The 13,795-nt window shown below is 40.5% G+C and overlaps 1 protein-coding gene across 2 annotated transcripts; it reads left to right on the top strand.

Annotated features, from left to right (window-relative positions):
- Window positions 1-2,834: 2,834 nt before the first annotated feature.
- On the top strand, window positions 2,835-12,812 carry LOC139547765 (cytochrome P450 2M1-like). Of its 2 annotated transcripts, none has more exons than XM_071356829.1 (9): window positions 2,835-2,900; window positions 5,308-5,470; window positions 5,623-5,772; window positions 10,024-10,184; window positions 10,344-10,520; window positions 10,780-10,921; window positions 11,128-11,312; window positions 11,472-11,613; window positions 12,013-12,812. In XM_071356829.1, the coding sequence occupies exons 1-9, from the start codon at window positions 2,850-2,852 to the stop codon at window positions 12,201-12,203; spliced, it is 1,362 nt and encodes a 453-aa protein (XP_071212930.1). In that variant the 5' UTR covers window positions 2,835-2,849; the 3' UTR covers window positions 12,204-12,812. The 2 variants fall into 2 exon arrangements, with proteins under 2 accessions (XP_071212930.1, XP_071212931.1); XM_071356830.1 differs by lacking the exon at window positions 2,835-2,900 and adding an exon at window positions 3,275-3,296.
- Window positions 12,813-13,795: the final 983 nt, after the last annotated feature.

Below are 13,795 nucleotides of genomic sequence, written 5' to 3'. Positions count from 1 at the left end.
TATTTTCTACATTGATGAATAATAGAAGACACCAAAACTATGACATAACACATGGAATCATGTAGTAAACAAAAAAGTGTAAAACAAATCAAAATATGTTTCATATGATATTCTTCAAAGAAGCCACACTTTGCCTTGACAGCTTTGCATAATATTGGCATTCTCTCAACCAGCTTCATGAGGTTGTCACCTGGAATGCATTTCAGTTAACAGGTGTGCCTTGTTTAAAGTTAATTTGTGGAATTTCTTTCCTTCTTAATTAATGTGTTTGAGCCAAGCAGTTGTGTTGTGACAAGGTAGGGGTGGTATACAAAATATAGCCCTATTTGTAAAAAAAATCCATATTGTGGCAAGAGCAGCTCAAATAAGCAAGCGAAATGACAGTCCATCATTACTGTAAGACATGAAGGTCAGTCAATCCGAAAAACTTTAAAAGTTTCTTCAAGTGCAGTCACAATAACCATCAAGCGCTATGATGAAACTGGCTCTCATGAGGAAGACCCAGAGTTACCTCTGCTGCAGAGGATAAGTTCATTAGAGTTGATGAGTCCAAATTTGAGATTTTTGGTCAAGTGCAGCGTCTGTTTGCTCCTCATTACACACCATAGACCAACAAATATTCTTTACATCAACATAGGAATCACTACAAAACTTTTTCTGTGACCTCTTATACACTTTATTAGGCCCAGCCTTTGGAACTTTGATTTTCCTAGATATGGCTACGATATTGTTTTCACTACATCCAATGGATCTAGATACTGCTTTCAAGCCTATTTCTGCAGCATTAGTCATGATTTGATCAATACATGTTGATGATTTCATTCCTGTGCTGTTTGTAACTACCCTGGTAGGTTGACTGATAACCTGAACCAGTGCACAGCTTGATGAAAGCCAGTCAATATTTAAATCACCCAGAAAATATACCTCTGTTCCTTTCACATACATTATCAGGCATTTCACAAATGTTATCCAGATACTGACTGTTAGCACTCGGTGGTCTATAGCAGCTTCCCACAAGAATGGGCTTTAGGTGAGGCAGATGAACCTGTAGCCATTGTACTTCAACAGTATTTAACATGAGATCCTCTCTAATCTTTACAGGAATGTGGTTCTGAATTTAATCAGCAACACCTCGACCACTCACATTTCTGTATTTCTGTAAATGCTAAAACCTTGTATTGCTACCACTGTATCATCAAAGATACTGTCCAAGTGAGTTTCAGAGATAGTCAAAATTTGAATGTCATCTGTTACTAGCAAGTTATTAATTTTATTATTATTAACTTTGTTTCTTAAGCTACATATATGTTAACGTGGGCTATTCTGAGCTCTTTTCTGGATGCTTGCTTGTTTTCATTGCTTTACTGGGAAGTTTAGCAGAAGTAGATATTCTCATGTTATTTATATTAGTACAGGGTGAACTGCACACAGTGGACTTCCTACTAGGGCACACCGCCTCAGTGCCAACAGCATACATCTGGTCAATAGGCACATGATTGCTGTATACAATAGCTGTAGGATCACCAGAGGCATTCATGGCAATTAGAAGGACATAAATTAGGTTACTTACATTGTGTCTACCAACATCCCTGGTATAATTGTCACGCCCTGACCGTAGAGATCCTTTTATTCTCTATGTTTGTTTGGTCAGGGTGTGACTCGGGTGGGAAAGTCTATGCTTTCTGGTTCTTTGTTTTTGGCCGGGTATGATTCTCAATCAGGGACAGCTGTCTATCGTTGTCTCTGATTGGGAATCAGACTGAGGCAGCCTTTTTTCCTTTTCTCATTTGTGGGTTGTTGTCTTTGTTAGTGGCATGTATAGCCTTACAGAGCTTCACGTTCGTTTTGTTGTTTATTGTTTTTATCAGCGACATTTAAAATAAAAGAATGTACGCTTACCACGCTGCACCTTGGTCCGGTCATTTCCTTGACGTCGATCGTGACAATAATGTACATTTGCTAAAGCATTATGACGACTCAGCGACACAATGGTAGGGATTAACTGAGCTGGGCTTGGGTCATTGATAAGTCGTTGTCTCAACACAACCTTATAATGCTGTGAAAGGATCCATGAACCCAAATGCTTTGGGTGGATCCCATCCTCTTTATAAAACGTGTTTTGTTTCCAAAAGGTATCGAAATTGTCAACAAAAGTTACACCCATTGAGCTGCAATAATCACGTAGCCTGTTGTGAAGAGCGATAATCCTGCTAAAGCGCTCAATGTCATGATTCAGAGAGGGAACAGGGCCAGATATGATGGGTCTTTTTATTAGTGCCTAGCAGAGAGTCAATCAGCTATTTAAAATCCAGTTTCAATTCTTCAGAGCTGCCCTTCAGAATGTCATTTAAAACCCACATGGACTACGATAGAATCAATTTCTATCTCCTGAAGTGGTACATTCGGGAGCAGCTTAGTAATGTCATTTACTTGAGCTTCGAAACAAAGCGTAGTAGTTTCAGCTCCTACAGTGCTGGAACCGTTAATTTACTTCTCCAGACAAAGAGGGCTCCATTGTAAAACTTGTCTTTGACTAACTTCATTAGCTTGATGGCTAGCAGCTTAGCTAGGTTAGTGGCTCTGTCAAGCAGACTTCAAGCTGTCGGTTCAGAGGGATTCCGGGACAAGAAATAGCAGTCCTAACTGTTAAAAGCTAACCACGTTGATGGCATTGGCATTTCTCTAGAAGTAGGGTGAGTCAACATATTTTTCTACTTGCACGAAGGCCAGAAATCAGAACCATGGACAGGCACGTCATATTTAGCTTATGTTGATTGGACTAAATTGTTTTTGGTATCTTTTAGTTGTCACTGTATTAGACTAAGCAGAGGTGATTTGATGATGCTGAAATGTTGAAGTTGAAATGGTGCTGGATTAGCTACTGTTTTCTTCGATTTGTGGTAACTCTTTCATTCTAAATCAATTGTTGTTTAGTGGTTTGAAAATGTTGGAAACATGAACTTGCTTGACCATGCTGTAGGTCATGTAATTGTCTGTTACTGTACATGCAATATGCTTTGTGGACTTCACTGGAGAGAGGTTGCTCTCTGGTTTTGTGATAAAACAAATGTGTTTTACAAAAGGCTGTGAAGTATTTGTAGTTAATCATATCAGTAATGTTAGTTCATCATATCAGAGCTGTATTGCCGCCCACTGGTGAAGTGGAGCAGAGCATGCTGGGCGATCTCCAGCTCAGAGAAGATCAGCTTGAGAGAAGTCAAGTGAGAGAAAGTTCCAGCCATTCTTATTTTCCTACCAGTTAGCTTTCATTGTGTTAGCCAAGTCCTTGTTGATATGTAAGTACATATTTCATATCTTTCAGGTGTCTATGTCTGAAGTTGCGCTCTGCGCCGATGATGTTGTAGTTATGGTTATGCTAATTAGTCGTTTCTATCACTAGCTACTATAGCTATTGTGCATGGCTAGCTCTGTTTTGATTGTCATCATTTCGGACATTTAGCCCTGTATTTGTATAGGGCAATGCGTCGTTTATATGCCCTGTAATTGTATACATGTATGGTACATCATTATAGGGGTATTAGATCATATTTCACTGTTTAGAGGTATTCAAGTTAATAGCGCAATTGTAGCCTTGTACTGAAGATGATGGTGGTATGCTTTGTAGTACAGGTGCTGCGGCTCCCCTATGATGTCAAATGAGTAGTCAGATTCAAGTTTCTTTGCGCTGTGTGGTCCTGTATAGCATTAAGTCATCATAGTCATGTTAAACCATGCATATTGTTTATAAGAGATGTGATTTGGAGATTGTATTCTGTCATTTACTATTGTATCTTTATTTATCTCTTTACTTGCAGACCACGCACGCACACACACACTTTGGTTGAAGCAAGTTGCCGGACCACTAAGTGCCTTATCCCATCCATACTACATACACTGTGCGGTGCTGTTCTGTGCCTGTGCATCTTAACCGTTATTAAACCACCTCAACTGGAATCCTACCTGTCTGTCATCTGTGCCTTTACCAGTGTAATGTAGTGAACATTAGACCATAATCCAGTTCGTGTATTGGTACTTGGGATTCCAGTTCCATGTTTTACGGTAGCCAGACAGCGGGAGTGATATGCCATGTGAACTGTGTAATACCAGCATACTTCTGAGTAAAGTTAAACTAAAGTTTACAAACGGCCCTGTAGCCCCTCCAGTAACCACGAGCACAACCGTTCCTTGATTTTAACTGGCGGCTTTATTCTGTAGTTGTAGTCAGAATTATCACCTTCCGTGAGAACTATGAAGTAAATGAAAATATAGTTAAGCACACTCGTACAACCTTCTTGTCTTACGAGTGACTTGTGACTTATTAGCTTGGTATAACTCTGAAGTGTTTACATACATAAACAGTTTAGCCGGAGCTATAACAGTATCAGATTAAACACATGAATAAAGGAAAAATACCTCATTGGCTGCTTATTACAGAAGGGAGGAAATCAAAAACTTCACACTTATTATTCCTGGCATGAATTCACGCTTCATCCTTAATTATTATAACTTTACCATTCTAACATACACACTTCAACCTTTACGAACTACACCGGAAGACATGAAAACTTAGCTAAAACAGCGCGTGATTGCCTTCACCCCAAAGGTGTGTTGCTACGATAATGATCCCCGTTACAACAGTTATTAGCCACGTAGTTCCTCTTGTCTTATCACTTCCCCCGCATAGCAAACACGTAAACAATTCAAATAACAAACCAACGACATAGACTTACAGGTTAATTGTCAGTTACAGCCCCGACCTCAGTTCTTATAAACATATGCAATCTAAATAACTGTGGATGTTACAACCATCACACGGGTGCGAACACATAAAGTAAACCTAACCTAAAGAATATACAGTCCTCACTTACGGGTGTGGTTGAATGGTCTTCTTATTGGCTCGGCCTTTAGGCCTATATATTGCAAGGCATATGAATTGAAAGGTTATGGAGCAAGCAACGCAATTATCACAACACATAGGTTGTAATATGGTTGGGGAGGCTCGACTTCCTCAGGGATTTTACCCACACACCGCTACTGTTGGGAACATAAAATGACATGCTATAAATACATTTATTTTGACACATTTTCGATATCTAAGTGTGTATAATGTACTCTATCAATTTGCCACTGCATTTCTTGCTCTCTTGGGTTGCTCCACCACTTATCCAAAGGAATAGCAGGGCCACAATCATTTAATTTCCATGTCATACATCCCAGGACTGTCAGCTGTGCTCCATATGAACCTGGGATCTGAGACATCACTGTACTGGTTCCCAAACTATAATCCTGTGGTTCTTCTCTCCTCAGCTCAGTAAGAAGTATGGCTCAGTGTTTACTGTATGGCTGGGCTCCAAACCTGTAGTGGTGATCTCTGGCTATCAGGCTATCAAGGATGCTTTTGTCACACAAGGAGAAGAGTTCAGCGGCAGAGCCAACTACCCCGTGATCATGACAGTCACTAAAGGATATGGTGGGTGATTATTTGTTATTTTTTTAAATGGGAGTGGGTGGGTGTCATTGACCTTGCTACAGTCAGTCTGTGTGGAAATTACATTACATTAGGTTTATGTTATGCTATTCTAATTCTTCCTCTTTGTGCTTCTGTCATACTGTTTACTGTAGGGGTGTTGGTGAGCAGTGGGAAGAGATCTAAAGATCTTCGCAGGTTCTCGCTGATGACCCTGAAAACCCTTGGGATGGGGCGCAGGAGCATTGAAGAACGTGTCCAAGAAGAGGCTAAGATGCTGGTGAAAGCCTTCAGTGAATATGGAGGTAGATTGTTTTTCTTAGTATTTTTCTTGCCTTGGAAATATATTTTATAATTACTTTATGGGCAATATTACTCAGGTTGTTGGAATGTGAGAAACTGAAGATACATGGTTTACTGCAGAATATAGTAACAGTAACACCCATGGGGTGTACAGGGTTTTTATAGTATAGACATGTCATTTACCTGTGAACATGTACCTTTTTAGTGCTGCGGGATTACTGATGTTTGAGGTCGTTTTGATCAGATAATTGCGGTTTTCGGTTTCAGTAATAAAAAAAAAAAACATGAAGTGCAGTATGCATTATGTTGTTTAAATGTTGTTATAACACAGAATTAAACAATTAATACACGTGACTGCCCGTTACTCATTTATTAACCATCATTTATTCACATTACTTTACTTTACTTAGTTTCAGCCACTTGCGCATTTATCTCATCGGAGAAAGCATTCGAGCGAAACGGCGCCGCTCTGTCTCGTGGAAACTATTCAGACCCCTTGACTTTTTCCACATTTTGTTACGTTACATCCCTATTCTAAAATTGATTAAATACTTCCCCCCCCCCTCATCAGTCTACACGCAATACCCCATAATGACAAAGCGAAAACAGGTTTTTGGAAAATGTTGCAAATGTATAAAAATAAAAAACCGATAACTTATTTACATAAGTATTCAGACCCTTTGCTATGAAACCCAAAATTGAGCTCTGGTGCATCCTGTTTCCATTGATCATCCTTGATGTTTCTACAACTTGATTGTAGTCCACCTGTGGTAAATTCAATTGATTGGACATGATTTGGAAAGGCGCACACCTGTCTATATAAGGTACCACAGTTGACAGTGCATGTCAGAGCAAAAACCAAGCCATGAGGTAGAAGGAATTGTCCGTAGAGCTCCGAGACAGGATTGTGTCGAGGCACAGATCTGGGGAAGGGTACCAAATAATTTCGGCAGCATTGAAGTTTACCAAGAACACAGTGGCCTCCATAATTTTTTAATTGAAGAAGTTTGGAACCACCAAGATTCTTCTAAGAAGGCCAGCATCCGAGTTGCCTCTTCACTTTTGACGTTGAGACGTTGAGGTGTTTTGCGGGTACTATTTAATGAAGTTTTGGACTTGTGAGGCATCCGTTTCTCATACTAGACACTCTAATGTACTTGTCCTCTTGCTCAGTTGTGCACCGTGGCCTCCCACTCCTCTTTCTATTCTGGTTAGAGCTAGTTTGCGCTGTTCTGTGAAGGGAGTAGTACACAGCGTTGTACGAGATCTTCAGTTTCTTGGCAATTTCTCGCATGGAATAGCCTCAATTTCTCAGAACGAGAATAGACTGTCGAGTTTCAGAAGAAAGTACTTTGTTTCTGGCCATTTTGAGCCTGTAATCGAACCCACAAATGCTGATGCTCCAGATACTCAACTATTCTAAAGGACAGTTTTATTGCTTCTTTAATCAGAACAACAGTTTTCAGCTGTGCTAACATAATTGCAAAAGGGTTTTCTAATGATCAATTAGCCTTTTAAAATGATATGTTGTGTTAGCTAATCCAAGTTTGTCATTGGAACACAGGAGTGATGGTTGCTGATAATGGGCCTCTGTACGCCTATGTAGATATTCCATAAAAAAATCTGCCGTTTCCAGCTACAATAGTCATTTACAACTTAACAATGTCTACACTGTCACGATCGTTGGTTGAATTTATGGACCAAGGCGCAGCGTGCATAGAGCATAGAGGATGACACTCACAGAAAACAATAAAGCGCAAACCGAAACGTGAAACTAATGTAGTGCTCGCAGGCAACTAGACATAGACAAGATCCCACAAAAACCCAGTGGGAAAAGGCTGCCTAAATATGATCCCCAATCAGAGACAACGATAGACAGCTGCCTCTGATTGGGAACCATACCAGGCCAACATAGAAATGAAAAAACTAGACTACCCACCCTAGTCACACCCTGACCTAACCAAAATAGAGAAAAAAAAGGATCTCTAAGGTCAGGGCGTAACATACACTGTATTTCTGAACTATTTAATGTTATTTTAATGGACAAAATATTTGCTTTTCTTTCAAAAACAAGGACATTTCTAAGTGAGCTCAAACTTTTGAACAGTAGTGTATGTACGGTGGGGCAAAAAAGTATTTAGTCAGCCACCAATTGTGCAAGTTCTCCCACTTAAAAAGATGAGAGAGGCCTGTAATTTTCATCATAGGTACACTTCAACTATGACAGACAAAATGAGAAAAAAAATCCAGAAAATCACATTGTAGGATTTTTAATGAATTTATTTGCAAATTATGGTGGAAAATAAGTATTTGGTCAATAACAAAAGTTTATCTCAATACTTTGTTATATACCCTTTGTTGGCAATGACAGAGGTCAAACGTTTTCTGTAAGTCTTCACAAGGTTTTCACACACTGTTGCTGGTATTTTGGCCCATTCCTCCATGCAGATCTCCTCTAGAGCAGTGATGTTTTGGGGCTGTTGCTGGGCAACACGGACTTTTAACTCCCTCCAAAGATTTTCTATGGGGTTGAGATCTGGAGACTGGCTAGGCCACTCCAGGACCTTGAAATGCTTCTTACGAAGCCACTCCTTCGTTGCCCGGGCGGTGTGTTTGGGATCATTGTCATGCTGAAAGACCCAGCCACGTTTCATCTTCAATGCCCTTGCTGATGGAAGGAGGTTTTCACTCAAAATCTCATGATACATGGCCCCATTCATTCTGTCCTTTACATGGATCAGTCGTCCTGGTCCCTTTGCAGAAAAACAGCCCCAAAGCATGATGTTTCCACCCCCATGCTTCACAGTAGGTATGGTGTTCTTTGGATGCAACTCAGCATTCTTTGTCCTCCAAACACGACGAGTTGAGTTTTTACCAAAATGTGACATGTGATATGACATTCTCCCAATCTTCTTCTGGATCATCCAAATGCTCTCTAGCAAACTTCAGACGGGCCTGGACATGTACTGGCTTAAGCAGGGGGACACGTCTGGCACTGCAGGATTTGAGTCCCTGGCGGCGTAGTGTGTTACTGATGGTAGGCTTTGTTACTTTGGTCCCAGCTCTCTGCAGGTCATTCACTAGGTCCCCCCGTGTGGTTCTGGGATTTTTGCTTACCGTTCTTGTGATCATTTTGACCCCACGGGGTGAGATCTTGCATGGAGCCCCAGATCGAGGGAGATTATCAGTGGTCTTGTATGTCTTCCATTTCCTAATAATTGCTCCCACAGTTGATTTCTTCAAACCAAGCTGCTTACCTATTGCAGATTCAGTCTTCCCAGCCTGGTGCAGGTCTACAATTTTGTTTCTGGTGTCCTTTGACAGCTCTTTGGTCTTGGCCATAGTGGAGTTTGGAGTGTGACTGTTTGAGGTTGTGGACAGGTGTCTTTTATACTGATAACAAGTTCAAACAGGTGCCATTAATACAGGTAACGAGTGGAGGACAGAGGAGCCTCTTAAAGAAGAAGTTACAGGTCTGTGAGAGCCAGAAATCTTGCTTGTTTGTAGGTGACCAAATACTTATTTTCCACCATAATTTGCAAATAAATTCATTAAAAATCCTACAATGTGATTTTCTGGATTCTTTTTCCTCATTTTGTCTGTCATAGTTGAAGTGTACCTATGATGAAAATTACAGGCCTCTCTCATCTTTTTAAGTGGGAGAACTTGCACAATTGGTGGCTGACTAAATACTTTTTTGCCCCACTGTAAATTATGTAAATATTTTTTTTTTAATTTGCTAAAATTTCTAAACCTGTTTTTGCTTTGTCATTTTGGGGTATTTATTGTGTGTCGATGGATGAGGGGGAAAAAGCGTTGAAATGATTTAATTACAACAACAAATAATATTATGCCCAGCTCACGAGCCAGGCCCCTTGATAATGTGATCCTAATGGTAAGTCCACCATTGGTTAAACCTCCGCACTACAAAACCAGACAGAGCACTTTGCCAGGACCTGCCTCTCCCTCCAGGACCCCATGGGTAACGTTTGTTTTGTAATCAGTGTAACTGAGATACATTATTCTGTAATCGGTTTAACTGTATACATAATTCTCAGTATATTATCTTCAGCAAGGTTTTCACGTAAACATGTCATTGAAAAGGTACCATTTTACATTAAAATACATGGAAAAACGAGTTGTTGCTTCTCACAGCTATTTCTAAAAGTTTCACCATCACAATATTATATATGGATAACCAATCAGGTATTTTAAAAGTATTTGTGTGTTCTTGCCTTCCTTCTCTAATCTAGATTCAGTTGTCAATCCCAAAGAATTGCTTTGCAATTGTGTTGGCAATGTGATCTGCTCCATAGTCTTTGGGCACAGGTTTGAAAATGACGACCCAATGTTTCAGCTCATCCAAAAGGCTGTTGAGGCCTACTTCAATGTCCTCAGCAGCCCTATTGGAGCGGTACAGTAACTTTTCAGCTCATCTCTTTTCATAGAATCTTCCATTGCTCTCAACGCCCTGCTAAATTGAAGCTCTATCACAGTAATTGCACAAAATGGTCTTGGGCTGACCAAGCCATTGTTTTCACTAACAAAACCCCCCCCATCCTTTTTCTTTCAGATGTACAACATGTTCCCTAGAATCGTTTGGTGCTTTCCAGGCAAACACCATGAGGCGTTTGCTATCGTAAACAAGGCCAAAGCTTACATACAAGGGCAAGCAGAAATCCGTCTTAAAACCCTTGACACCTCTGAACCTCAGGACTTCATCGAGGCCTTCCTGGTTAAAATGCTGGAGGTAGAAAACACGGCATGATCCTCACATTGGAGGGTGAACCTCTTACACATTATGAAAATATGGAATGTGGCTGGAATTAAGATACTATCCATGTCCACTTATGCTAGTTCGGCTATCATGAGTAAATAGACAAGTGAGAGGCCAATCTCTGGTTTTCCAACGTAATTAGTGGCAATAGGTATGTGGAGATGGCAACAACTAGCCACCAGATGTCGATGTTTACTTACATAACTGATGGTGACTTATTCTCTTCTCTTAGGACAAAGATGATCCCAACACTGAGTTCAACAATGATAATATGGTGATGACTGCATGGACCCTGTTTGCTGCTGGAACAGAAACCACATCATCCACCCTAAGACAATCATTTCTGATGATGATAAAGTACCCTCACATTCAAGGTACCCTGCTACCCAAGTCTTTATCGATTGCGTCCAAATCTCCTAGACCTATTAGAAAACACTGTAATCCCCCAAAAAGTATAATTCTGGACTATGAATTGTTTGAAATGTGTTATTACGATGTAGTGACATGTAATAACTCCAACAACAATCTGTACATGGTATCAGTGGAACGTAATGTAAAGTGTGACTTAAATCTTCCTAAGAGAGTGTTCAGAAGGAGATAGACGAGGTGATTGGCTCAAGAGTGCCCACGGTTGACGACAGAGTTAAAATGCCCTACACGGATGCTGTCATTCACGAAGTCCAGCGATACATGGACCTCACTCCCACCTCTATACCCCACAAAGTGATGAGAGATACAGAGTTCTACAACTACCACATTCCAGAGGTGACCACAATTATGAAACTGTACAAACACTGAATGTTCAATTTCACTGTATCTTGTTCGACGTGGTGGAACTGTTGTTTAAAAAAGATGATTTACATTTTACGGATCAACATGCAGTTTTCATAGCAAGTGATGGGTGGTATTTTGTCATTCTTTCAGGGTACCATGGTCCTGCCTCTGCTGTCCTCTGTGCTTACTGATCCCAAATTGTTTAAAAACCCAGATGAGTTTGACCCAGAGAACTTCCTGGATGAAAATGGAGTCTTTAAGAAAAATGATGGATTCTTTGCTTTTGGAGTGGGTAAGATCATGCTCCAAGTAGTTTGTGGATTATGTGAGTTAAAAACAAGAAACCTAGTGGCCTGGGGTGGTCTTGCAGTCTACAGTAAGCCGCTGCCTCTCTGGAGGTACTATGTTCCGCTGCCAGCATGGGTTTGGTTTGAATCTGACCCGCTGCTTTTCAGCACACTCCTAATAACTTTCCTGTATCTCTCTATATCCTATCCACAAAAAACTTTAAAAGATATGAGAGGATTGGGCCTTTCCTAGCCTGGTGGAGCTAGCCTGATCCACCAGCCTAGGGTTTCCCCACTCATTTAAAAAAAAATTAACAAGAAACCTGAGAACCTCTGGTCAACTTCAATTCAGTTATAGGCTCAGCTGACTGACAATGACCTCTATCCTTTCTCTTGTTTCTCAGGGAAGCGGGCGTGTCCTGGGGAGGCTCTAGCCAGAGTGGAGCTCTTTCTCTTCTTTACCTCCCTCCTGCAGCGCTTCACTTTCACCGGCACCAAACCTCCAGAGGAGATCAACATCGAGCCAGCGTGCTGCAGCTTTGGCCGCATGCCACGTTCCTATGATTGCTACATCAAACTCAGGACTGAGGAGTGACCACTTTACTGTGGAGAGGTCACAGGCTCAGCTTCACAGGCAGCTGCTTGTCATTATACAGTAACCATAGCCTTACATTTACCACCTTTTTTCTTGTAGACAACTATATAAGTGTTAGTGAGTTGTATGCATCTTGCTATTATCCTCAGGTAGGATCTCTAAGGTATGTTTTGATATTTCAAGGCTAATTTCTGTCTACATTAACATCTTTTAAAGCTTGTTTTTGTTCAGGTTTCAAGAATTGCCATCAGAGTTGGTCACCATATGCTGTATATCAAACTCCCCTGCTTTGTACCCTTGTAAAATAGGACAATATTTTTGGCACAGACCTATAGGTTCATATTAAATTGTCTATTGAAACGTTATGGTGAAAGGACCAAATGTTTCAGGTGTTAAAATGTAAGCAACTGAAATGGGTCTTGTTTTGTAGGTTGCTATGTGGTTAGGACTGTACATCTATACTGGAAGAGCACTTAGGGGTACTGTACACTATGTATACTGTGGGGTCACTATGTTATTCTGCCTTTGTTTTCAACATGACTGATGTATTGTAACACAACATTTGGTTGTAACTTTTGCTTCAACTAATAAATAGTACTGCACACTTCAGCCAGATTCAAACAATATCTTGTGTGTCCAGACCTGTCATTAAAAACGAGCTTTGTGTTCGGATTACCTGCTCACATAGAACTGTCGTATTAGACTTGTGTAGACACATAAGTATATCCATGTACACATATATATTATCTGTTTCACAGAAGAAGAACGCTGTTACTGGAATGTTAGTGGTTACCAGAAAAATGTATCAATTAACTCATGAAAATAGAGACTTGGGCCCTGTACATTTTCGGAAAGTATTCAGACCCCTTCACTTTTTCTGAAAATGTTTACGTAACAGCCTCATTCTAGAATTGTTTCAGCGGACCAAGTAATTTGGCGTCACTCTAAAGCGGAAAGGTGGAATAAACGAGTCAGGAGTTGGTTTCTTGATTGAACACAGTTCTCTATTGAGGGATTTTGGTCAATACAAACACTCCAACATAATCAATGAAAATCTCCCAAGGAAAAACATACATCTTCTCCAGATGAAACAGGAACACAATACGATTATCTTTAAACTACAACAAAAGTCACGGGTTCTTCGTGGTTAGCTTCTCTCTCTTGGTAGCCTTCTTCCAGAGATAGGTTTTTCCTCCCTTCTTGCTGGTTCCCGCCTCTCTCTTGTAGGGAAAAGATCATAGGTCATTAGTACCATCAGCTGTGCTTAATTGCCTCAGGTCCCCTTGACTCACATGCCTAGTTGGGCTACTATCCGTGAGTCCAGCCTGCCCTCTGGTGGTCCTTCCACAATTGATTAACAAAAATCTAACCAATCTACACACAATACCCCAGAATGACAAAGTGAAAACAGGATTTTAGACATTTTTGCAAATCTATTTATCACATTACCTAAGTATTCATACCCTTTACTCAGTACTTTGTTGAAGCACCTTTGGTAGCAATTACAGCCTCAAGTCTTCTTGGGTATGACGCTACAAGCTTGGCACACCTGTATTTGGGGAGTTTGTCCTATTCTCTGCAGATCCTCTCAA

Source organism: Salvelinus alpinus, chromosome 21 (genome assembly GCF_045679555.1).
Source record: "Salvelinus alpinus chromosome 21, SLU_Salpinus.1, whole genome shotgun sequence".
Taxonomy (NCBI): Eukaryota; Metazoa; Chordata; class Actinopteri; order Salmoniformes; family Salmonidae; genus Salvelinus; species Salvelinus alpinus.
This window is presented reverse-complemented; position numbering and strand designations above follow the sequence as displayed.